Here is a 24,239-nt window from a genome sequence, read left to right on the forward strand (position 1 = left end):
CTGGTATGAAGGCAGAAGGAGGCAGCCAGAGAGCCCCGATGCTTATTCAGGCTGGGGAGAGGAGCCGAGTGGAGGGGCGCGCGAGGCTCCGGCAGCGCAGGGGAGCCCGGGGAGGCGGCGGCGCGCGGCGGAGCCAGTGGCCGGACATGCCCCGGACCCGGGGCCGCTGCACCACTGCCGCCGCCCGGAGCCAGCCGGCCGGACGCCCGCACGCCTGGGTCCCCCGGCGCCGCGCCGCCCGGGGGCTGCGACCCGGACCCTCGGCGTCCGACCAACAATAAGCGCCCAGACAGCCCCCTCCCCGCCCCGCGCCCGCCGTCCCCGCGGGCCTCGGGGAAAGTGAAAGGAGGAGGCGAAGGAAGGGAGGAAGGAAGGAAGGAAGCAAGGAAGGAAGGAAGGGAGGAGGAGCAGGAGCCGGAGCCGTGAGGTTCGGGGCCGAGACCCCAGCCCCGAGCCCCGGGCCGGGCGGGTGTGCACGCTCTCCCCGCCTCTGTCCGGCGCCCACGACCATGCTCGGCGGTTGGGAGGCAGGAACCTAGGCGCCCAGCGACCCCCGGATACCCTCTCCCGGGCCGGGCTGGTATTGAGATCAAGGCGTCCAGGATCAAAAGATCACCGCCTGCCCGCCCCCCTCCGCACCTCCAACTGGCAAGCCGGAGGACCCCAATCCAGTCACCGACCCTGACCTGGTCATGGCGTCCAGCTCCGGCCTGGCGTGAGGACCCCCGACCCGCGCGAGGTGAGGGGTGGGCTGGGGCCGAGGGCGAAAGTCATGCCAGGCAGGCAGAGGCTCGAGGAGGGTGATCCAGTTTGAACTGGGGAGGGGGAACACAGTCTGATTGTCTGTTGCCCTCTGGCACGCACCCCCAGGCTGTTTAAAGGGTGGGGGACGCCCCCAGGGTTAGTGGTGGCTACTCTTGGGCCCCCAGTCAGGTTGGCAGCCCCAGAGCTCAGGGGGGAGGGCTTAGGGGCAGCCAGGGGACCCTGCCACCCTAGCGCAGAGAACAAGGCCGGCCTTGGGCCAGCTGGAGCAGCAACCCTGCCCTGGGGGCTTCTGGGAGATGTAGTCCCCCTCCCAGGCTCACCAACCTCTTGGGTCTCAGCACCCCAGCACTCCTCCCCTGGCTAATGGGAGCCTCCAGAAGGAGGTGCATTAGGCTTGGGGATTGCTGGGGTTACCCTCTGCCCCCAAGCAGTGCCTAGGAGCAGGAGGGGCTGTGCCTGGAGGAGTCTCCCCGGCCAAGGATTCTCAGTGGTGTGGGCTTGGCTGGGGGGTGGGGCAGTCACACAGTTCCTTGGAGGTGTCCCTGCACTGCTAAGGGGAGGCTCCCCCTGCCTCGGTCCGGGGGAGCTCTTGGAGGAGGAATATGAGGAAGAGAAGTGAGACTTAAGCCTTCTTGCTTGTCTAGAGTATGTCCTGTTCCTGGGCTGCTGGAATTTGGTTTCAGGAGACACTGAAGTCTACTCTCCCCTTCTCCCTCTGGGTTGCTGAGAAGGAGAGTGTCCCTCACAGTCTGGGAGTCTGGAGGGTGTCTCTCTGGAGCAGTGAAGCCAGGATCTGCTTCTGTCTGTCTGTCCAGCCTCCTTCCTTCCGGGTTTTTCTGACACCCCTCCTCCCGCCTCCTTGAGGCTGTCTGCTGCTTGGGGTGTGTGTCTGTGTGTGTGTGTGGGGGGGCTCTGCTGCAGGGAGGAAAAGTGTTGCTCTGGGAGAGGTGAGCTGGGCATGTGACTGAGCCTTGGGATAGGGGCTCGGGGCCCACTTGATCTTTGGCCTCGGTTTCCTGTTTTACTTAGGAAAGCTGTCTTCACACTGTATCTGCTGGAATCCCACTGATGCCTCTGGGCAGCTCTCCGAGTATGACCTCCAGGGTGGGTGGGCTTCCACTCCTCTTGTTCTCCCCACTCCTCAGCCTCTCCGGAGAGCAGCCACTTCTGTGGGGCCGGGCTTATCTGCTGCTCCCTAGCACAGTCTTGCCTTCTCTGGGTCAGGATTTCATGGCCCCAGGGGAAGAGCATGATCAGGCCCTGTCTTTCTGGTATCATCTGTGAGGCGCCTGGTGCTAGAAGCCTCGGGATGCAGTGAGAATGGGCCAGGAAGGTGAGGGGTAAGGGAAATCTGGTAGAGAAGGAAGGTGCTGCCTCCCCTAGGTGATCAGGCTCCTTGGCATTGGAGAACCAGGCCTGGAAGGCCAGGTTCTAGCCACCTCCCTCTAGAGGTTCTCTGCTTACCTGTATTGCCTCTGATTGGGGGGCGGTGTGTGTGGGGGGGGAGGTTTAATGTTTGAAAGGGCACCGGTTAGGGGTAGAATACCTATAATCTTCCATCCAGGGTAACTCCTGTGCTTGGGATAGCAGGGGCCCCATGGCTGGAGCTGGGTTCTGGAGGTCCATGTGGAGGTTCAAAATGAATCTCTAATTACTGGGCTTGAGGGTCAAGGCGGGAAGAGATTACAGAGTCCTGGAGAAGGATTGGTGGTCCACAGAAATCTGGGACTAGAACAACAGTGATAATGTGGGGCCTAGTGAACTTGCTTATTGAACCTGTGCCAGGCACCCATGCCTCTGTCTGGGTAGTTCCTGCCCCCCAGCTTCTGGGTACCTGGCTTAAGCAGAAGCCCTGGGCTGGAGACTCAGCTTCCCTGAACATGCAGGGCAGTAGCCTTCTGGGCAGAGACCTAGTGGGTGGCAGTGTCGACTCAGCAAGGGCTGGAATGCCTGGCACCTGCTTTAGATTAAAGGAGATGCCTGCAAAGGGGGGATGCCGGCCTGTGGGGGAGTGGCTGGGATGGAGCTCCGTGTAGCCCAGGAGTGGGGTGGAAGAAAAGGACCAGGGTTGCAGGTAGCAGCCGCTCTGGTAAGAGTGGAAGGAGCCAGCACTCGCCCAGCTCTGCAGCCCCTCCTCCAGGGAGTCTAAGACCGGAGCTGGGGGCACCGCCACACTGGCTCTGGCGCCACAGGCTGAACTTCTGCCCCAGTGCCCAGAGGATGGGGCATCTGCGGGGAGCCAGGGTGTCTGAGTGTCCAGGCTTCCCAGGACTTCCCAGAAAAGCCTGCAAGGAGGTGGGGGGCACTTTGGGGTTCTTGTCCTGATGCCATGTTTATTCTTCCTGGGGCTCCTTGGTTGCTGGTGATGAGGCACCCCCAAGAGCCTGGGTACCCAGGGGTGATGGGGAAATGGCATCCCTTCCTTGTGCCAGGAGCCCTGGGCACTGCCCGGGTGCTGACCTGGGGGGAGGAAGCAGAGGGGGATGGCAGCGTGGGAAAGTGGGCAGCCGTGGGAGCCAAGCGGGTACAGGCTGGGTGCCGCGGGCAGGGAGCCTCTGCCAGGCCCGCTCTCCCTGGGGTGGGGCTGGCTGTTCCAGGGACTGGCTCAACCTGTTGAGCGCCTCGCTGCTGCAGCTTGGCATCTGTGCCCCTGCCTGCCAGCCCTGGCAGCTGCCCACCATAGCCACACTGGAGGGGCTACCCCCAGGGATCTGGGAAAAGGAGGCTCTGGGTGGCCAAGGGGCCAGGATGGGTCTGGTAGAGGCTCATCCAGAGAGTGCTAAGTTTCCTCAGGTCTTGTCCTCTTAACTACCAGAGCGGGGCTGGGGCCAGGTGGAGGGCTGGGTAGCCCGAGGCTAGGAGCTGAAGGACTAGGTGGAGAAGGCCCCCATACTAGCGCTCTTGAGGTGCTGCATGTCGCTTGGATGGGCGGCCCTAAAGGCAGCCTGGAGTTACAGCCTGGAATTTCCTCCGCTGGGTGCCAGGGCCAGGCCTCCAGAGCCCCACCCCCAGCCTGGCCTGACCTCCCCTTCCCTGGGAGAGAACTGCCTAGACTGTCCCTGGAGGTTGGGGGAGGGGCAGTAAGGGCATTCTGCTGCCCCGGGAGGGGAGGGGTGACTTCTTGGGTGTGGGGGTATGTTGTACTGCCTCAGTCTCCCCAAAGGCCCCCCTCCCCGTGAGGAAGAGGGAAGCCGCTGGTGCCCAGGGAGCTGTCTCCCACCTTGCTCTGAGTATGGGGAGTCCTGGGTCCCACGGAGGATCTCTGAGCACTGCGGGCCCTTGCTGTCCCCCCACCCCCTCAGACCCCTTAGCTTGGGGCCCATCTTGGGGCTCTGCTAGCTGGCGGAGAAGGGGAGCCGGGGTGCTACTCTGTAGGGGAGAAGGTGTTGACCACCGCCCACATATGGGGGAATATGGGGGAAGCGGGCACAGGCAGCTTCCCTCTTCCTCTCCCGAGGGGAAGGGCGGCCTCCCCTGCCTTCTTTCTTTTTCATTCAGTGGCCAAAGCGGAGTCCTCTCCTTCTTTGCCTCCTTTCCACCCCAGGCCCTTCCTGCTTGGCCCTGGACCTCCTGCCCCTCCTAACCTTGGTGTCTCTTCTAGGCTCCCCTCCCTGGGGGGCTGGGATTCCCTCTGTCCCACCCGCTCCTCCAAAGGGCTGGTGGCCCTGTGCTGGCCTGTCTTCCCCTCCCCCTTACTCTCCACCCCGAGCCTCAACTGGGAATGGCCCTGAATCCAGCATTTCCAGCATTTCGAAACCAAGATTGTTTTGAAATCCCTGAGTACTTACTTCTCCACCCCCTCTGACTCCCCTCCTTCCCACTAGCCCAGAACTTAGTCCTCTAATCTGACCTCACGCTGTGCATTGCCAGGGTCTGTGTGTGTGTGTGTTTGAGTGCTAGCACTCAGCCACGTGCATACTACTGTGTGTGTGTGTGTGTGTGTACGTGCGTGTGTGCGAGCCAGTGTGTGTGTGTGTGTGTATCCCAGTGTGGGTGTATCTTCTGTCTGTCAGCACTTCTGTATGACTGGCCCATGTCTTTTCTGATTCTGGAGCTCTCCTCATTCTCTGGGAGTGTGGCAGCCTCTATGGGTCTTGAGGCATTCTTAGGGAGTTTGGGGTTATTTTTAGGAGATAGATATCTTGGATGTGTATCTTTGGGAATCATGTCTGTGTCTCAGTTGCACGTCCCGGGGAATGTCTCTGAGGAGTGTGTATGCCTGGGGTTGTGTCTCTTTGATGAGTTTATGTGCGTGTGTGTGTGTGTGTGTACACGTGTGTGCTCTGCTTCTCTCCTCCTCCCTTTGAGTATGTGTGGTGTGTGTAGCCACAGGTCTCCCTACAGCAGCCTGGGACATGGAGTCCTCTGTCCCTTGATAGGGAGGTTTCCTGGAATGGGGCCAAGGCTTCTGGCAGTTTCATGGTCCTTGGAGAGAAAGTGGTGGAGGGGGAGACTTTGGGATAAACTGTCCCCCCTGGGCTGGGCTCTCTTCCTCTGCCTCTCACAGACACCCAGCACCCTCTTCTTGACCTCATGATACAGTGGTGGCTGACCATAGAGAGGCTAGTGCCATAAAGGCAGGGCTAGGAAAGGGAGTTAACCCTCCACCCCAGTCATTTGCTTCACTGGGGATGAGGAACAGGCCAGCCACATCAGACCTGGGAGCTTGGCGGCTAATTTAAGATTCAGGAAAGTTGACTTCTCTAGCTAGGGGCAGACAGCAAAACAAGACAAGACATTGATATTTCTAGTCTTCACAGAAGACAGAGGGCACTGGAATCCTAAGGGGGTGATGTTCCACCCCAGAAATATGAGGCATTTGGGGTGGGGCCAGCTGCCATGGTAGCCTGGATCCTGGGAAGTCCTTCATGTTTAATTTCATTCTGTAGTTAGACAGTGTTCTGCAGTGGGGGAGGATACTGGGGGGGGCGTTTTTGTTTTTTGTTTGTTTGTTGCCAAAGCAAGGGTGGTGATAGCAGAGTTATGTTAGCACGGGATTTGGGCACTGGGACCCCTGATAATCTCACTATGACTCAGTTTCCCATCCTGGGGTCTCAGGCTCTAATTGAATGCTTTCCTCTAGAAGCACTTGGGTCAGATCAGTGAAGAAGAAGAAGAGGGCCCGGGCAGGGGCTGTTTGTAGGAGTCCAGGGCCTGTGGAGACAGCAGCAGGAGATAGGCAGAGGATAAGCTGTCCCTTCCCCCCACCCCCGTGGCCTCTGGTCCCAGTGGGAGGAAGGGAGGGCTAGAGGCACAGGTTGGTACAGTGCTCAGTGACCCAGCAAGGGGAGGGCTTTGGCAAGGAATTTTCAGTTTGTTTCTCAATCTCTGTCTCTGAGACACGCACACACACGTCACTGCAGACACCTTCAGGAGATGAGCCTAGAAAAGTCACCCAGGTGGCGGTAAGGCAGGGCGCTACCAGACGGGGCTATGTGGAACCAGCTTCATTCTGGCAGAAGACACCCTGCACCTGCCCCCTTGAACTGGAAGTTGAGCCCAGCTGGAGGTCTCCTACCCAACTCCCCCATCCTGGGCCCAGGAGCAACACAGGCTGCACAGGGTTAAGTCTGGTTGGCAGGGACACCCCCCTGCCCCCAGTGCAGAGAGAGAGAGGGAGGGGTGGTTAGCAGCTTGCTCTAGTTGGCGTCTCTCCCAGAATTCTTCGGAAAAGAACTCCCCTTTGACCCCCAGTACAAACTGAGCCCAGCCACCAGCCTCCCTCCTGCCTGCCTGTGGGAGCTTCACCCAGCCCCCCGTCCTACTGAACTGCTAAGCCAGATCCTCTCACCCCAGGCCCTCCCAGCCAGGCCGGTGGGGACTCTGTGTCTTCAGGGGACAAGGGGTGTAGCCAGAGGGACCACACAGGGACACGGGAGAGGCACCATTCTTTTCTCTGACCTAGGATAATCCTGGGGCTGGCTGGCACTGAAAGCCAGGGTCCTCTGGTCTCCCCATCTATCCCTTCCCCCAGGACCTCAGGCCAGGTCATGGGAGTCATTGGCCCCGCCCCTGTCTCTCTCAGGCATCTTCCAGTGCCTTCTCCTTTCCTGCTTCCAGGGTAGGGAGGGGGAGCAGTGTGGTGCAGCAGCTGGGTCAGGCCTGGCTCCCAGCCAATCCACAGAAGTCCTGGAGTGTGTGTTTGGGGGGGGTGGTGTCCGAGTAGCTCAGAGACTTCCTGGAGCTGCAGGCTCTGTGTGCGTGTGTGTGTGTGTGTGCGCGTGTGTGTGTGTGTGTGTGTGTACACGTTTATGTGGTGTACATGTTGGGGGCGGGGCTGGGGTTATGGGAGGAGCAGGGGCCTAGATTGCTGGCTTGGGGCTTCTAGCTGTGACCCTCTCTCCACAGGGAGCCCCCTTCCCAGACCACACCCTTGAGCCTGAGCCCGTCACACAGTACTCCCGAGGTGAGAGCTCCCCGTGCTTGCGTGTGCCCTCCGCAGCCGCCTCACCGCTCTCTTGTCTGCCAGTCTCCTGCTTGGCTTTTTGTCTTGGGCGCCCTCCCCCTGGCTTTCTGCCCCCACTTCTCCTTTCATTCTCCTGCCCCCAGAGGAGGGGAGCTAACCGCCTTACAACCTGCAACCTGGGGGTGGGGGTGGGGCAGGAAGGGTTAAAGCGCCACTCCAGTGAAAGTCCCAGGCCTTTTCTGAGCTGGAATCTTTCCCGGCTGGGAGGTGGGGAGCTCCTGCCCAATCACCCCTGGAGGGCAAGGTACGGTTTCCTGGTCATCCCAAGTACTTGCCCCCGCTCTGTCCTGGCTTTGGCCTCCGCCGGCTGAGTCAAAGCCAGGGTGGCTACCAGCCACTGTAATGTGGTTTCTGCCCTGGCCTTAGACACACACACACACTCTCTCTCTCTCTCTCTCTCTCTCTCTCTCTGTCCCTCTGTCCCTCTCTCCCTCTCCCTCCTGCCACCCCCCTCCTTCCCTCCCTCCCCTCCTTCCTTACTTAGCAACAACTCCCTGAATTCACAACAAACAAGCCTGTAGGCTCCTGGGCTGACTAGGGAAAGCTGCCGAAGGCTGAGAACTGGGAGGAGGCACGTCTCTTAGACCGTCCTCCGGAGGGAGGGGCTTCTAATCCCCCCACTCTCCTTCCCTGGCCGGAGGCCACTACCCCTCAGGGACGGGGAGGAAGTCGTCCTGCTTCCAACTCAGGCAATGAAAAAAGTGGGGAGCAGTGACAGGTGTGGCTGAGCAGGTGTGGGGGCAGGGGTTGGACTCCACCTTTACTAGGGAGTCCCACCTGACCTTTGACCCCCACCTGGGGAGTGAGAGGGGCGGCAGACTCCTCTCCAGGCCCCCCCCCCACCGTCTCTCTCAGCAGGGGCCCTGTGTTGTTGTCATGGTAACTTGCCTGGCTCCCTTCCGACAATTAGGGACCAGGATGGGCGAGGACATAGCGGATTGGGGGTGGGTAGGACTGGCCCCCCCCCCCAGAACTTTGCTCTCAGGGCACCTGTGCTGAGGGGGTGGGGGGTGGTGCCCTCTCTTTGATCTCTTCCCTGGGCAGGAACTCTGGCCTCTAGCCAGGACCTGGGGCACATTGGTCGTGGAGGGAGTGTATGTGGAATGAGTGAGGGGCACCTATTCTCTCGTCAGAGCACAGAGGGCTGATTCAGGGTGAACTGGTCTCACAAACTGGTTAAGAACCCAATTGCTGGCATGTCTGGGTTCAAATCCCGGTTCTTCTCATTCTGGACTGTGTAATTTAGGCAAGTTACTTAACTTCCCTTAAAGTGGGGGATCATAAAAGTACTTTCGTGTAGAAGCTATTGTGAGGATTAAATTAGATCATGCGTGTGTAGCATGCAGGACAGCCTGATGTGATGGAATAAATGCTCAATACCAGGGAGAGAGCCTCCTCTTTGCCCCTAGCCATCACCTTCTGCCGGGACTCCTAACACCACTCCCGGGGGGCTTTGGCAGGGAAGAACTGACGGCGGTGGGGGACTGGGGCTGGGGGCGGGGACAACCTTTCCAGAACTTCAGACTCCTAGATTCTAAGACCCTTCCGGACTCACTTTCTCACTGCCTCAGTCTCCCCACTGTTGGAGCCAGCTGACATCTTGGTTGCAGGTTCACCAAATAGCCATAGGCCCAGAGGGGGGCCTGGGGGACTTCGGACATGTCCCTCCCTGTCTGCCCGCACTTCTCAGGCTGAGCTCTCCCTCCCCCAGGCTGCTGGCTCAGATCAACTTTAGCACCCCTCCCACCATTCCATCCCTGCTGCTCTGTTCTTTCACCAGGCTGAACGCAACATTCTGTCCTTAAATGGCTTAACTGGCTGCCTCCTCTCCTTCCTGGCCTAAGGGGTCAGGGACCTTCCTTGGGAAGAACAGTGGCAGTGTGGAGCTGTGACGTGGATGGCAGCTGTTAGGGTTGCCCCAGGGTCTAGGGTCCCCTGGATTCCCTGTACCCTCTGCCTGGGCATTTTCCCCGAGTGTGGCAGAGCAGTGCCCAGACCTGTGATATGTATAGAAGCCCAGATGGGCATGCCTGGCACCTGCCGCACACAAACGGGCAGGGAGGAGGCATCCTGAAGCCCAGAGGAGGGGTGGGGTCATATCAGCATCCACAGTAGCCAGAGGACTCTTTTTGTGGGTGGCATGGTAAGTGTGGGCAGTGCTGGAAAGAGTTCTGCTTCAGCCCTGTGTGCCCCTGGGGCAGGGTGAGTGCCGAGGGACACCGGTGAGCAGGGCTCCTGAAGGTCCTGGCATGGGGGATGGGATAATATAGGAGCTGAGGCTTGGGAACCTCTGGATGAGGAGCCCAGGAGTGGACAGCAGGGATGGGGTGCCCACAACTAGGGGAGCTCTGCAGACAGGTGGTTTGGATCTTCTGGGGAGTGAGTATCCAAATCTCAGGGGAAAGTGGATTATAAGATGTGGCAGAAGTGTCTGGGATCCCAGGGCTCCTGTGTCTGAGACCTGGGCTTGGCTGGCAGGTACCTTCTCTGGCCTGGTACCAAGATGGGTGGGCTGGAGCCCCTGGCTCTATGCATCCTCTCCTTCTGGAACCAGAGAGGACACTTCCCTTTTGTGGGCCTGAAAGTGAGGGCTAGGGTTGGCCTGGGCCATGCCTCACTGCTGTGCTGGCCATGTCGCCCAGGCCCGGCCCCTGGGGCCTGTTCCTTGGGCAGGCTGGGGCTATTTTTGGGATCGGGCTGGGGCTCTGGGGCTGGTTTCAGATGTTCCAATGTGAACAGGAGAAAATGGGAACAGATGGCTGGGGGGTCCTGCTGGGAGCCAGGTTATTTTTAGGGCCTTGTTAACCCTTTTGGGGCTTGTGGAGACACCCTGAGAGGGACAGCCCTCTCCAGTTCAGAAGAGGATAGGCCTTCTCCCCGGACCCCTGCTTTCTAGAACTTCCTGCGCCAGTCGCTCGTCTTGCCCTCTCAGACCCTTCCCTCTTTAAGAATGTGCATGGCAGGAAAGTAGGCTCCAGCTTCCTCCAGCCCAAACCCTGCAGGAATCTGCCAAGGGGTCAGGCGGGGAGAGGGCTGCCTGGCCGGGGGAACGTGGGCCACTGTTTGACGGGAAACCCCCTTTCACTTGCCTCCTGAGGTTTTGAGACACACACCTAAAGCTAAGAGAATGGAACCCAGCTTTCTGGGTTCACCTCTGGGTTCAAGTGTATGTCAGTAAAGTTAGTGATGCCCAGGGGAGAGCTAGCTGAGGGAGCTGGCCTCTTCCAGGAGGACAGAAGTCTTTGTACTCGGTACCCCTTATATGATGTTCATGGGCCTCATTCCCTTGGATACTCCAAGGACAAATGCCCACCTATATTTCCCAAGTGCCCACAAATCTGGGGGCCAGGCAGGGGGTAAAGAAGGGGACATCATGGCCAGAGGTGGTTTCTTGAGGGCTGAGAATGTCATAGGCATTCTGTTAGATGGTTTCACTGAGTATCTCACCCTGTACATTTACCCTCACTTTGGAGATGAGGAAACAGCCTCAGAGGGACAAGTCCCCTAGCTCAGACAGGGCGGGATATGATTGGCACCTTGTCTGCCTGACTGTGAACCCAGCCCTCATTGCACTGCCCATGTCCCAACCCCAGGAGGTGAGGCTGCTGGGGCAGGATCTCCTCGGGGAGCAGGTTTCTGGAATGAGTGTGGGAAAGGAGGCCTGGGGGCAGGGGACCCTGCCTGTCCCTGGTCTCACAATCCCCTAAGCCCTTCTTGCCTGAGGGTGCCAGGACTGACACCAGAAACCCCGTTCGGCCTTCCTGTCTTCCCTGCGGGAGGATCACAGGCACACATCCTGTCTCTCAGTCCCCACCCCCACCCGGTCCTGGCCCACAGGCTCCTGCTTCCTGCAGGGTCATGGCCGCCTGCGTGTCAACGTGGGCAGAGCTGGAGGGCCCTCCAGGTGCTGCCGGTGCCAGGGGTTTGGGCCGGGCAGGCGAGGTGAGGGGGCTGGGAGGATGTGTCTGCCGCTGGTGGTACCTGGGGGAGCGCGCCGGGCGTTGGGTGAGGTCCCGCCCCGTGGTGCGCTGGCTGGCTGTGCCAGCAGTCTGCCCAACTCCAGTCCTCCCACAATGGCCCCATTGTTCCCGGCCGCCAGGCAGTTTGGAGGAGGTTCCTAGGCCACCCCTACCCACCCCCCCCAAACAGGGGCCAGATTAACCCCTTGGAGGACAGGCCAGGTGAGGGCCCACAGGGAGCCACCCTGCCCATTCCTCCCTGCGGGGACTCCAGGCTTTGGGAAGTCACCTTCCGCCCACGTGTACCTGGCGACAGGACCACTCCAGAGACTGGGGTCTCCCTCCTAGACCCTCTCCCACCCCCCACCGTGGTGCAGGTGCCAGGGGGCAGGAAGTGCCAGTGGGGTGGCAGGCGGAGACCAGATATATTTGGGCCGGTGGGGCTAATTCCAGCCACCGCCTGCCCTACTGGCTCCTGAGCGCCTTTCCTTCCTGTGAAACCAGAGCTGGGTTGGGCCTAGCTCAGGATTTCGGTGGATTTAAAGAGGCAGTGCCGTCCCTGCCAGCCTGGCTTCCTCTCCCCCTCCCCAGGTAGGGTCTGGGGCAGAGAGAGGACTGAAAAGAACTTCTGGCTCTTGCCTTGCCCCGGGCTAACCCTGGGCCCTTGCCCTGGTTGGGGGTACCAGGCTCTTGGCAGCTCCTCTCTCCCAGAGCTTTGGGCGGGTGGGGTGGGCGGGGGTGGGCTGTGGTTTCCTGTGTTGGCTGTTTGTGCCTGGCCCAGAGTGCCCGCCGCCTGCCTGGGCTTCCTGCCCTGTCTTGTTTCCTTGTGCCCCCCACCCTCCCTTCCCCCTCCCCCCCCCCGGAGGGAGGGAGCAGCCAGGGATTGGGCAGCAGCCTTTGGGGGCACCCCACTGCCAAGGCATGACTGCGTCCCAAGGCCTGGCCACATTGGCACTGGCTGAGGGAGCCAAGTGAGGTGACTTCAAGCTTGTCTAGGCCATGTCACTTGTCTTGCAGACTCCAGAGGGGACAGTGGGCACCAGAATGGGCAGAACCCCCCTTCTCCCCAGAAGCACCTTGTTCAGACACCCCAGACTAGAGTAGTCTGGGACTAGGAGTCCCCACACAACTGCAGGACTGGGATTGCCTGGCATCACCCTGGGGCTGCAGGTGGGGTGAGGTGGTTTGTCAACCAGACAAGATTGTTGATTTGCATGGTCTCCTCTGGCAAGAGGTGGGGTGGGGGGAAGTGGGGAGAGCTGCTAGGAACCAGGGCAAGGAGAAGCCCTCTGAGCCTGTGAGTCCCCACGTAGAGGGTCCCAGAGCAACACCTTGGTTCTTGAGCAGATTTCCTGCTGGGCTATGAATCCTTGACCTCCCCACTGGGCTGAGTCACCACCTCAGGAAGAGGAAGTGACCTGGGTGGTAGAGGAGAGCTTCGAGGGACCGAGTCCTGACACCCAGGAGAAAAGGGACCCCGCCCTTGTTGTCTTGGGAGCTGCATCTCCTTGAGCCAGGGGACAATAATCCCACCCCCGTGGCTCCAGGAGGGCCCTCGCAGCCCATTTCCTCTCTAGAGGTGTCTGCCCACTGTACTGGGGAGCATGGAGCCTCCAAACCATTTTCTCACTGCCTCTCCTGAGTGGTTTTGAGCTAGGGAATGAAGCCGGTGGGCCAGCTGGTGAACCAGGCAGGGGCTCCCGGGGCGGGGGCAGCTGGAAATAGGCGGGTTGCCACTGGTGTGTGAATGCCCGTTCTACCCGTGGCAGCTCTCTGTTGCGCATCCTTTGAAGGCATCCGTGGAAGCCTCCCTGATCTCCCTCCCCCCACCGAGGTCAGGTCCACCGGCTCCCCCCAACCCCCCAGGGAAGACCATGGGGAAGCAGCTGATCTCAGGCTCTTTGTCTCAACAGCCTCCTGGCCTGTACTCCTGACCGTTTGCTCAGGTGACTCTCGAAGCCTTTTTGTGAGCACAAGTCACCACTCCCCACCCTACTCTCTAAGAGGGAGCCCCAGCAATGTGCCCAGAGTCCCATGCCTTTCCTTTCACTCATCCCAGGGGCTCCTGCTCGGGTGCTGGGAAGCCCCCTTCACTCACTGGTGAAAAACTGCACCCACCAGGAATTAGCCACCCCCCATCCCCAGGCCCTCCAGGTGTCTTCGGGGGGGGGGGGGCGTGTGCCCTGAATGTGTAGAGGAGGAGGGGTCTTTGGGAGCGGGGGCAAACTCCTGAGGGGTAGGGGGGAGGTGTGAGATGGGAAAGTCCTGACTCATCTGTGCTTGACTCAGCTCGCCCTGCGGCCTGGTGGGAGCGAGGGGGTGGAGTCGGAGAGGGGAGGGCCACTCCAAGATTCTTCTGGGGAGGAGCCCTGGTCAGACTGGGGACACCGGAGAGGACTAATTTCCTAACAGCCCCATTCCAAATTATTACAGGTCCCAAGATTTGAAGCTGTGAACACAGGAGGTAGTGGGTGCCCCTTGCCCTGCCCCTCTGCCCCACCGGGGGCGGGCCCAGTAGCTGGAAGCCCACCTCTCTGGTGCAGGCTCAGATGAGGAGAGACACTGCAGTGCGGAGAAACACCCCAGGAATGGTCACATGACCCAGGGGCACGTCGCTTCCTTTTCCCACACCTCAGTTTCTTCCTGGTGAAATGGGGATAATAATACTGCCCCTTTAGGTGGTAGGTAGTTTTGAGGACCCGCGCGGTGGTGAAGGTGAGAGCTTGAGTGAGACGCGTCAACCACAGGCCTGTCCCTAAGCCCAGGTCCCTCTCCAGCCCAGCTCTGAACTGCTTCTGCTCTAACCTGTTGCAGGAGATGGGGGCTGGCCGAGGGAGGCTTCCCAGCTGGGCCCTGGACTTTGGAACCTTCCCCTGAGGAGCCTCTCTTCCCAGAGGCAGAGCTAGAGCAGGGAAGGCCAATGGGCCTGAGGTTAACTTAGGGTTAGACTTCCACAGGGTCGGAAAGGGGGTGGGGGGCTCGCCTCCAGGTCCAGCCCAGCCTCCAGCAGCCCTGCTGGGAGCGGCAAGAGTGCGCACCCGTGTCTGGCTGGGCCGATCACGAGGGCGAGGCTGGGCCCAAGTCTCCTCCCCTCCCCCCACCCCGATGGGGGGGCGGGGGAGGGCAGGGCAGGGGGCGGTTGGGTGAGGCTTCTGTGTTTGTGTGAGTCTGTTGGTGTATCTACGGCCCCGCGTGTATGTTTCTGCGCGCGCGTGTTCCTTTGTCACTACCAGGCTCAACTTTCTCCGGTTCCCTTGTGGCCGGGCCTCAGTCTTTTCATCCGCTCAATGAGTCGGCGCGCTCCCTCTCTGCCGTCGGGCAGCCTGGGCGTCTGCGGGGGCCCCAGGCTGATTCCGTGTTCCTGCTTGGGCCAGCGCCTCCCTCGCCCTCCAGCACACCTCCGCGGGTCGGCGTGGGCGCGCCTCTAGTTTCCTGGGGTCCGTGCGTGTCTTTGTCTCCCCGTCCACGTGTGAGCTGTGTGTGTGAGTCAGAGTTCGGGTTCTTGTGGGTCTCGGAGCCCCTGCCAGGCGGCGCCCAGCGCTAGGCCGAACCTCCGCTCGCCGCCGCCGCCCGCGCCCCGCCCCTCGCCGCACTTGGCCGGGTGTCTGTCCGTGCGGCGCGTGCGGGGCCCGGCGAGGCACGCTGCAGTCCTGTCCGTCTCCCGCTCCCTCGCTCGCTCGCTGGCTCCCTAGCTCGCTCTGCCTCTCCGCTCGGGCTCTGCCGAAGGGGGCGGGGTGGGGTGCAGGGGCGGGGGGGAGGGGAGGCTCCTGCATTCTTGCGGTCGGGGAAGGAATCTGAGCCAGCGTTACTGGTCTCCAGAAGAGCCCAGCTGCAGCCCCGGGGCCCCGCCAGGCCTCTCGCTGCCCGCCCGGGCCTGCTGGAATGGGCACGGGCTAGGCCTCGAGCTGGGGGCGGGGCGGGGCATTGCCCCTACCCCGGCCGCCTCCGCGCCGGGGGGCGCCCGGGGGGCGGGGCGTGAGGAGTTCCCCACCCGGGGTGAGGGGCGTGCCTGGGAGCGGGAGTCCCCCGGGGGGCCAGAGCAGACCTGACGGCCGCCCCACGCGGGCGCCTTTGCAACCTATCCTTTTAGTGATATCTGCCTCTGCGGCCCGGGGGGGGGGGGCGGGGGGCGTGGGCCTGCTAGAGACTGCAAGCTCCCTGAGGGTAAGGTACGGGAGGGATGGGGATACAATCGGCCTCTAGGCTAGAGACCCCACCTAGTAGTCCTCCCTTTCCATTCCCACCTTACCCTGTCCAGCTCCCTAGTCCCAGGGCTGTTGGGTCCTCCCTTTTCCCCTCCCCGTCTTACACCCCCTCCCCAAGTCACAAGTTTTCTCTTTGGGGCTTGTTGCTGCAGTCCGTGCTCCAGTACCGAGTACCTGGCTGGGCCCTGGGCACGCACAGGGGCCGTAGCCCCACTGTGTGTGGGAGCCATGAGGATCCTGGCTAACAAGACAAGGTGTGTGGGTGTCGTGGAGGGCGGGAAGCGTGTGTGTGGAGTGCGGGGAAGGGAAGGGCCCAGTGATCATGGGGCTGAGCTGTGCTGGCTTGGAGAGTGAGCCGTATGGGCACTTGGCTTCCAAGGCCACCGGTGGGCTAAAGGGGGGTCAGAATGGGAAGGCCTGCCCTGAGGCAGGAGCCCACAGCCTTAATGCCTGGGCCCAGGGGACAGAGGGCACTGGCAATCAGCTATGCCTGCTGGTCTAGTCCCTTCCAGCCCTTGCCTCCTAGAAAACCGTTTGAGCAGACCCCCGCCCACCCCGCTGTCGGGTCCAATGGCGCCCTCTGGCCTCAGTCTAGCTGGGGGTGGGAGCCAGAGGGAGGGGCGGTGCCTGCCTCCCTCCCCTTCCCCAGGAGAAGCCGGCAGACAGGGCCAGGCGGCAGCCGCAGGACAGCAGAGCTGAAATAAATCTGAGCTGGTGTGGAATGAGGGGGGATAAATATCCTCTCCCGTGATGTGATCTTTCCAGCGGCTATTAATAGGTCTCCGGGGAGGGGGAGGCGGTGGGGGGAGCGGGCTGGAGCTTAAAGGGCCCGCAGCCTAGGCTGCAGGAATCCTTGGCTTCCAGCTTCACTCTAGTCGGCTCCACACACCGCTCCCCTCCCCCTTTCCTCCTGCTCCTGCCTGCCTGCCAGGCCTGCCGGTGGACCCCTTCAGGCTTTCCCCTCCTGCTCTGAGGAGCCGTCTGGACCAGTGGGTACCACTCTCCAGTGTGCTTGTCCGCCCGTCCCCAGGGGAATGGGGCTGGGGCATGAGCAGTGACCCTCAGGTCCTGTGCCCCTTACCTGCTGGTGTTGGGCACATGAAAGTTGAGGATTAGGACCTTGGAAGGAGACTGGAGACAGCAAACCCTAAAAGAGAGGTGGTTCAAGTGTTGGTCAGGTGCTAGTGGAGGGGAGTTGGCCTGGAGGCGTGCAGTCTGATGGATGGTGGGGGTGGGGGTGGGCATGGATTCTGCCACCCAAGGACCTGGTTTCCACCTGAATCGTGGGGTCTGAGCGGTGGAGAGCGTTGCCCTATCTTCACTCCCCAAAGTGGAGGAAGGCATCGGCCCTTGTCTGAGGGAGATAGGGAATAGCTGGTAGTCTTAAGATGCTCCTTGGCCCCCACCTCCACTACCATTAAGTGAGGCAGGATGGGGGCAGTTAAAATGCAGGCATGCTAGGCCTCTAGCAAGATTAACCTTTCATGTTTCTCCCACCTTGTCCCAGGTTACCCCACCCCAGGAGGAGAGAAGCTCCAGGGAGCCCGCCGCTGTCCCCGCGCGGCCACTGCCCCCCAGCCCCAGCCAAGCCAATGCACCCAGAAAATAAGTTGACCAATCATGGCAAGACAGGGAATGGCGGGGCCCAGTCCCAGCACCAGAATGTGAACCAAGGACCCACCTGCAACCTGGGCCCGAAGGGCGTGGGGGCGGGGAGCCATGGGGCCAAGGCCAACCAGATCTCACCCAGCAACTCAAGTCTGAAGAACCCCCAGACAGGGGTGCCCCCTTTCAGCTCACTCAAGGGCAAGGTGAAGAGGGAGCGGAGCGTGTCTGTGGACTCTGGAGAGCAGCGAGAGGCTGGGACCCCATCCCTGGATTCAGAGGCCAAAGGTACCCCATTTCCTGATCCCCAAGACCCCGACGTGTTCCAGTCCAAGGCCCAGGCTTGCTGCCCCCTTTGCCTAATCTCTGTCCCTTGCTCCTCTCCAGCATTTGTGCAGGGTCACCTTTCTCTTACCCCCATTATACCCGTGGACTTGGTCATTCTCTCAGGAGTGGGGGTGGCCAGGGCAGGGACTTCTCATCCTTAGGTGCCACCCACGGAGGGGCCACACAGCGTGATGGGGCTTCCGGTCAGCCTTATTCCTCTCCAGAGGGGGAGAGGGAGGTGCTCTGGGGTGAGGAGCAGACCCACACACCTCCTAGGAACCTCCTGGTATCCCAGCTGGTGGGAGCCTTTGAGCAGGCTCTGGGGCCTGGAAGGGTAGCAGTGGCTTCCCCTCCCTCACCCCACCCCCCCCAGCCCTAATTAGAACCAGTTGTGGTTGGGGATTATGCTGTGCTTGGTGCTGGGTGGGGGAAGGGAGACAGGCAGCGGGACTGGAGAGAGAAATCAGAAACAAATGGTGTGGTGGGGGCCAAGGGCTGGCAAAGTGCCCGCCGTGGCCTGGGCAGTGCCCTCTTGGGGTAGGGCATCTGAGGGAATGGGCCCGTGGAGACCCTGGCTGTAGGAGCACAGGGCCTCTGGGCACTCACTCTGACCCCTGCCCGCTCTGTCCTGCCTGGGCAGAGGTGGCACCCCGGAGTAAGCGGCGGTGTGTGCTGGAGCGGAAGCAGCCGTACAGTGGGGACGAATGGTGCTCAGGACCCGACAGCGAGGAGGACGACAAGCCCATCGGGGCCACCCACAGTGAGTGCCCATTGATGCCAGGATCTTGTGGCCCATGGTACCCCCAGGGGATGGCTGCCCTGGGGGAGCCTCCCTCTCCTCACTTAGGGCTTTAGAGGGCTGAGTCTGAGCGAGGAGCAGGGGTGAGGAGCCCAGTCTACTTCTTTCCTGTCTCACCTGTCGCTCTGTCCCTCCCTGCGCCGCGACAGCTTAGCCCCTGCCTTCCAGGTGCTCAGTGGCCCCCTCTTCCGAGGGACAGAGGTGGCGTGGGGTGGCCCCTCCTGGCCACACCGCCTACACCTCCTACACCTCCTCCCATGAATTCTTGGCCTCTGCTGCCACCTACTGGTCAGTGGAGGCAGGGTGGTGAGGGTCCTGCATTCCTGGGAACCAGACTGTGGGCTCAGCCTCGCAAAGTCTGGCTAAGCCTGGCTGTGTCTCTGGCCCCCTTCCCCAACCTCTGATCGACTCCTGGCAAGTGCCTAGCGTGCGTCACCAGGATGAAGAGTGGGTGTGGGTGCATGCCCACTCCTCTCATTCTTTTATTGAGCAGAGCGTATTTGGGCCTTGCTCAAGTGATGGGGGGAACCCGACACTCTCCTGCCCTTAGGAAGCCCACACACATTTACTGGTGATTTCCCTCAAAGCTCACATCTCTTGGAGGGGAGAGACGACTCAGTGCACACCGAACTAGCCAGAGAAGGAAGCCGACTGAGCAGATGTTTGTGGGAGGAGCGGACCATGTCCCTGGAGGTGGGGCGTGCGGGCTGGGACTTTAAAGGTCCTCTGGTCCCAGGTGCCCCCCCAGGGGACTGGTGGTCCATGAGCCTCACTGAACCCATCAGTGTTAGATGGGGGTGGTCACTGCCTCCCAGGACGCACAGCCCCCCACCACCCTAGTTCGCTTTTACAACATTAGACCGCCGGGATGTAGAAACGTTGGCAGAAACAGGGAAATACGAAGGAGAAGGTGCTAACATCCTGTCCCCAGCACTAAGGCATCCATTGCTACTATTTCAATTGTACTTGCCATTATGTTCTCGAAGAGTTCTTAGTCTGGGGCAGTCCGATGTTGTGGCTCATAGCACAGACTCTGCAGTCAGACCATGCTAGGCACTTGCCACTGGGGCAGTCCGATGTAGTGGCTCATAGCACAGACTCTGCAGTCAGACCACTGGATCTCCCATTTATTATTTGTGTGAATTTGGGAAAGGGTCCCAGTTTCATCTATAGAAATGGATTTGAGCGCAGGGTTGGTGTGAGGAGTAAATGAATCCATACACATAACACTTAGAACACTGTTAGTTTTTATTATTGTTATTGTACTAGAAAGTTCCTTATCCGAATAAAGCCTGTCTCCTTCCCCTAACTTGTACCCGGGAGTCCTAGCTCTGTGTGCGGAGTATGCACCTTCCTCTTCCCAGGACAGCCCTCACACACGGAGGCCAGCTCTCAGGCCCCCTCGGCCCCCAAGCTTTTGGCTCTGTTATTTTTTGTAAAATTTGTTTATCTTGGCATGGAATGGGTCCGCTGACTTACCTAGTCCCGTTAATGACCGCACGTAGATCTTTTTGAGGCTCGGACTTAGAATCCACTTTTTGACCATGGAACAAACTTCACTCAGTGCTCAGGGTGGTCAGTCTACCCTGGGAGGGCACCCACTATGCCAGCCTTCTCTAACTCTGTTTTCTAAGGACTTTTTTCGTTGGCGACATAGTTCTGAAGTTGCTGTAAAAATAGATTTCTTTGACATGCCCCACTGTGCAGAGCAGGGAGTTAGTGTTTCCATTTTATAGATGAAGCAACGGAGGCTTAAAGCGATGAGCTGTCTTGTTCATAAGGGCACAAAATCCGTTAGCGGTGAGCTAGAATACAAAACCATTCATCGTTTGACTCATCAATCTGTGCAGCCTCTTGGCTTTCTCCCCTCACTTGGTCAGAGCGTTTGCGGGTACACACACACACACACACACACACACACACACACACACACACACACACCCCATAGTGCGTGGGCTCAAAGCAGGGCTTTGGAGTCCCTGCCTGAGTTCAAACCCCGGCTTGGCACTGACAGGCTGTGTCACCGTGCGTGAGAAATGTCACCCCTCCAAAGTTGTTTCCTCCTCTCTAAAGCAGCGTATAGGACATCTTCCAGGGATATTGTGGTCAGATGGAATCACATCTATAAGTGTCCTTCGGGATGTCAGGTACAGGGGAGCCTGTTTGTAAGGGTCACATTTCCCCTCCCCTGCATCTCCCTAGGGTCCCCACAATTTCTGTCCGGGTCGAAGACGGGTCTAGGGCAAGTAAGTGTGGACACCAGGCACGTACGACCAGAATGTGACAACAGATCGCCCGGCCGGCCTGAGCCTGTCTATCTCTGGGCATCTCTGGAATGGGGCGGTGGGGAGCGCCAGCTGGCTCTCCTTTCTGAATCTGGGCCGCTTACTGGGTTTCTCTCCTCTCCCGTGCAGACTGTAATGTAGCAGACCCAGCCATGGCGGCCCCACAGCTGGGTCCTGGCCAAGCCGCCCAACTGCCCCTCAGCGAGAGCAGCGCTCCAGGACCCCCCCATGGGCCGCCGCCGGGCCTCCGGCCCGACGCCCCTGGGGGCGGGGGTGGGGGTGTCCCCGGAAAGCCTCCCTCACAGTACGTGTATGTCTTCACCACCCACCTGGCCAACACGTAAGTGCCTCAGGACGGGCCTCTGTTTACCCGGCACCCCTCAGCCTGGAGTCCTGAGTGTTCCGTCTGCAGGGAGCCAGGGTTCAGTTGGGTTGGGTCGGGTGAGGGCAAGGGCTCCCTCCTGCCCTCCTCCCTGAGCTGTTGGTGTCTGCCCCTTCTGCGCAGGGCTGCCGAGGCTGTGCTGCAGGGCCGGGCTGACTCCATCCTCGCCTACCACCAGCAGAACGTGCCCCGGGCCAAGCTGGACCAGGTGAGTGTGGCGCCCAGCCTGGCTACGGCGCCTCCGAGGACGGTAGGATTGCTTGGCTGGTGCCTCCCCTTCCCTGTCTCACGCTCTGCCTCTGTCCCCCCGCAGGCCCCGAAAGTGCCACCTACCCCAGAGCCACTACCCTTGAGCACGCCGTCAGCAGGCACCCCGCAGTCCCAGCCACCTCCACTGCCACCGCCGCCGCCCCCGGCCCCCGGCAGCGCTCCGCCCGCACTGCCGTCTGAGGGTCCCCCCGAGGACACCAGTCAGGACCTGACCCCCAACTCGGTGGGAGCGGCCAGCACAGGCGGTGGCACCGGGGGCACCCACCCTAACACCCCGACCGCCGCCACCACCTCCAACCCGCTGCCTCCTGGAGGAGACCCCAGCAGTGCCCCCGGCCCTGCCCTGCTCGGGGACGCCGCCCCCCCAGGAAACGGCCAGCGGAGCCTGGTGGGCTCTGAGGGCCTGTCCAAGGAGCAGCTGGAGCACCGGGAGCGTTCCCTCCAGACGCTTCGAGACATTGAGCGGCTACTGCTCCGCAGCGGGGAGACCGAGCCCTTCCTCAAGGGACCCCCGGGAGGAGCCGGCGAGGGGGGACCACCAGCACAAGCCCCTCCTGCTCCCCAGCAGCCCCCCACGGCCCCTCCCAGTGGGCTGAAAAAGTATGAGGAGCCCTTGCAGTCTATGATTTCACAGACGCAGAGCCTGGGGGGGCCCCCGCTGGAGCACGAAGTGCCTGGGCACCCCCCAGGCGGGGACATGGGGCAGCAGATGAACATGATGATGCAGAGGCTGGGCCAGGACAGCCTGACGCCGGAGCAGGTGGCCTGGCGCAAGCTGCAGGAAGAGTACTATGAGGAGAAGCGGCGGAAAGAGGAGCAGATCGGGCTGCACGGGGGCCGCCCTCTGCAGGACATGATGGGCATGGGGGGCATGATGGTGAGGGGGCCCCCGCCTCCCTACCACAGCAAGCCTGGGGATCAGTGGCCCCCTGGCATGGGTGCACAGCTGCGGGGACCCATGGATGTCCAAGATCCCATGCAGCTCCGGGGCGGACCTCCTTTTCCTGGCCCCCGTTTCCCAGGCAACCAGATGCAACGGGTGCCTGGGTTTGGAGGCATGCAGGGTATGGCCATGGAGGTGCCCATGAATGCCATGCAGAGGCCGGTGAGGCCGGGTATGGGCTGGACCGAAGACTTACCCCCCATGGGGGGGCCCAACAATTTTGCCCAGAACGCCGTGCCCTACCCGGGCGGGCAGGGTGAAGCAGAACGATTCATGACCCCTCGGGTCCGGGAGGAGCTGCTGCGGCACCAGCTGCTGGAGAAGCGGTCTATGGGCATGCAGCGCCCCCTGGGCATGGCAGGCAGTGCCATGGGGCAGGGCATGGAGATGGAGCGGATGATGCAGGCGCACCGGCAGATGGATCCGGCCATATTTCCTGGGCAGATGGCTGGTGGCGAGGGCCTGGCGGGCACTCCCATGGGCATGGAGTTTGGTGGAGGCCGGGGCCTCCTGAGTCCCCCCATGGGGCAGTCTGGGCTGAGAGAGGTGGAGCCTCCCATGGGGCCAGGCAACCTCAACATGAACATGAATGTGAACATGAACATGAACATGAACTTGAACGTCCAGATGACCCCACAGCAGCAGATGCTGATGTCACAAAAGATGCGGGGCCCAGGGGACATTATGGGGCCGCAGGGCCTCAGTCCTGAAGAGATGGCCCGGGTGCGGGCCCAGAACAGCAGTGGCATGATGGGTGGCCCACAGAAGATGCTCCTGCCCTCACAGTTCCCCAGCCAGGGCCAGCAGGGATTCTCTGGGGGCCAGGGGCCCTACCAAGCCATGCCCCAGGACATGGGCAATACTCAAGACATGTTCAGTCCCGACCAGAGCTCAATGCCCATGGGCAATGTGGGCACCACCCGGCTCAGCCACATGCCCCTGCCCCCTGCGTCTAATCCTCCCGGGTCCTCCAACCGGGGGCTGGGCAGACGGCCTTCAGACCTCACCATCAGTATTAATCAGATGGGCTCGCCGGGCATGGGGCACCTGAAGTCGCCCACCCTTAGCCAGGTGCACTCGCCCCTGGTCACCTCACCCTCCGCCAACCTCAAGTCACCCCAGACTCCCTCACAGATGGTTCCCTTGCCTTCGGCCAATCCTCCAGGACCTCTCAAGTCGCCGCAGGTCCTCAGCTCCTCCCTCAGTGTCCGTTCGCCCACTGGCTCGCCCAGCAGGCTCAAGTCTCCTTCCGTGGCGGTGCCTTCTCCTGGCTGGGTTGCCTCACCCAAGACCGCCATGCCCAGCCCTGGGGTCCCCCAGAACAAGCAGCCACCTCTCAACATGAACTCTTCCACCACCCTGGGCAGCATGGAACAGGGTGAGTCAGCTGGGCCAGGCCGGTGGGGGGTGGGGTGGAGACTAGACTCTGGCACTGGGAATCTCGGGGGGGGTGGGGGGTGGGGAGGGGTGTTCTTGCCGGGGCGGGCGAGCGCGTGAAGGCATCCGTACCGGGTGCAGAGGTGGATGGCTCTGCTTGAGGGGCACACGTCGGCAGTTGAGCGTGAGCTCCCATAGGGAGTGCCATGGGGCTCTCCCAGGCATTTGGAGGGGTTCACCCTTGGGCTCTCTCCACTCTCTGGGGGCCCCGAGGCTACGGGAACTGCTCAAAGACGGGTGGGCGATAGTGATAATGGGTTGAGCAGAACAGTGGAGTAGAGGTGTGCCTGGAGGAGTCAGGAGATTTGGGAGCTGGCCTTTTCCTAACCCACCATTTGAGCAGCCAAACTCGTCTTCCCTTCCCCAGTCACCCCCCGCTCTTTCTGTCTCCCCGCTTCTGTAGGTGCCCTCCCGCCTAGCGGCCCCCGGACCAGCTCCTCAGCACCTCCCGCCAACCCTCCCAGCGGCCTCATGAACCCCAGCCTGCCATTCACTTCCTCCCCAGACCCCACGCCTTCCCAGAACCCCCTGTCACTGATGATGTCCCAGATGTCTAAGTACGCCATGCCCAGCTCCACGCCGCTCTACCACAACGCCATCAAGACCATCGCCACCTCTGACGACGAGCTGCTGCCCGACCGGCCCCTGCTCCCCCCTCCACCACCGTCGCAGGGCTCTGGGCCAGGTGCGAGGCAGGAAGGGGGCCGCAGGGAGAAGAGCTGGTGTGGGCACCGGGCATGAGAAGAGTTGCCACAGCCAGCAGTCACCCCTGTGGTTACGCTGGCTCTCATGTGCT

At 61.2% G+C, this 24,239-nt stretch overlaps 1 protein-coding gene across 5 annotated transcripts in view; it reads left to right on the plus strand.

The window, feature by feature from the left end:
* The window catches only part of BCL9L (BCL9 like), a 27,982-nt gene continuing 3,743 nt past the window's right edge, over nucleotides 1-24,239 (plus strand). Inside the window, exons 1-9 of one of the 5 annotated variants that reach the window (XM_088017891.1) lie at nucleotides 1-739; nucleotides 7,114-7,171; nucleotides 15,548-15,649; nucleotides 16,903-17,288; nucleotides 17,968-18,087; nucleotides 20,541-20,751; nucleotides 20,917-21,001; nucleotides 21,107-23,384; nucleotides 23,811-24,128. In XM_088017891.1, coding sequence (XP_087874017.1) covers nucleotides 15,624-15,649; nucleotides 16,903-17,288; nucleotides 17,968-18,087; nucleotides 20,541-20,751; nucleotides 20,917-21,001; nucleotides 21,107-23,384; nucleotides 23,811-24,128 — 3,424 coding nt within the window. In that variant the 5' untranslated portion in view covers nucleotides 1-739; nucleotides 7,114-7,171; nucleotides 15,548-15,623. Of the gene's footprint in view, nucleotides 740-7,113; nucleotides 7,172-14,311; nucleotides 14,628-15,547; nucleotides 15,650-16,902; nucleotides 17,289-17,967; nucleotides 18,088-20,540; nucleotides 20,752-20,916; nucleotides 21,002-21,106; nucleotides 23,385-23,810; nucleotides 24,129-24,239 lie in introns of those variants that run through there. The other 4 variants (XM_028106033.2, XM_088017892.1, XM_088017893.1 and 1 more) reach the window with 4 other exon arrangements.

This window comes from Eumetopias jubatus, unplaced genomic scaffold (genome assembly GCF_037043125.1).
Source record: "Eumetopias jubatus isolate StellerSeaLion01/CBP00866 unplaced genomic scaffold, mEumJub1_p1.0 scaffold_13, whole genome shotgun sequence".
In the NCBI taxonomy this organism is placed as follows: Eukaryota; Metazoa; Chordata; class Mammalia; order Carnivora; family Otariidae; genus Eumetopias; species Eumetopias jubatus.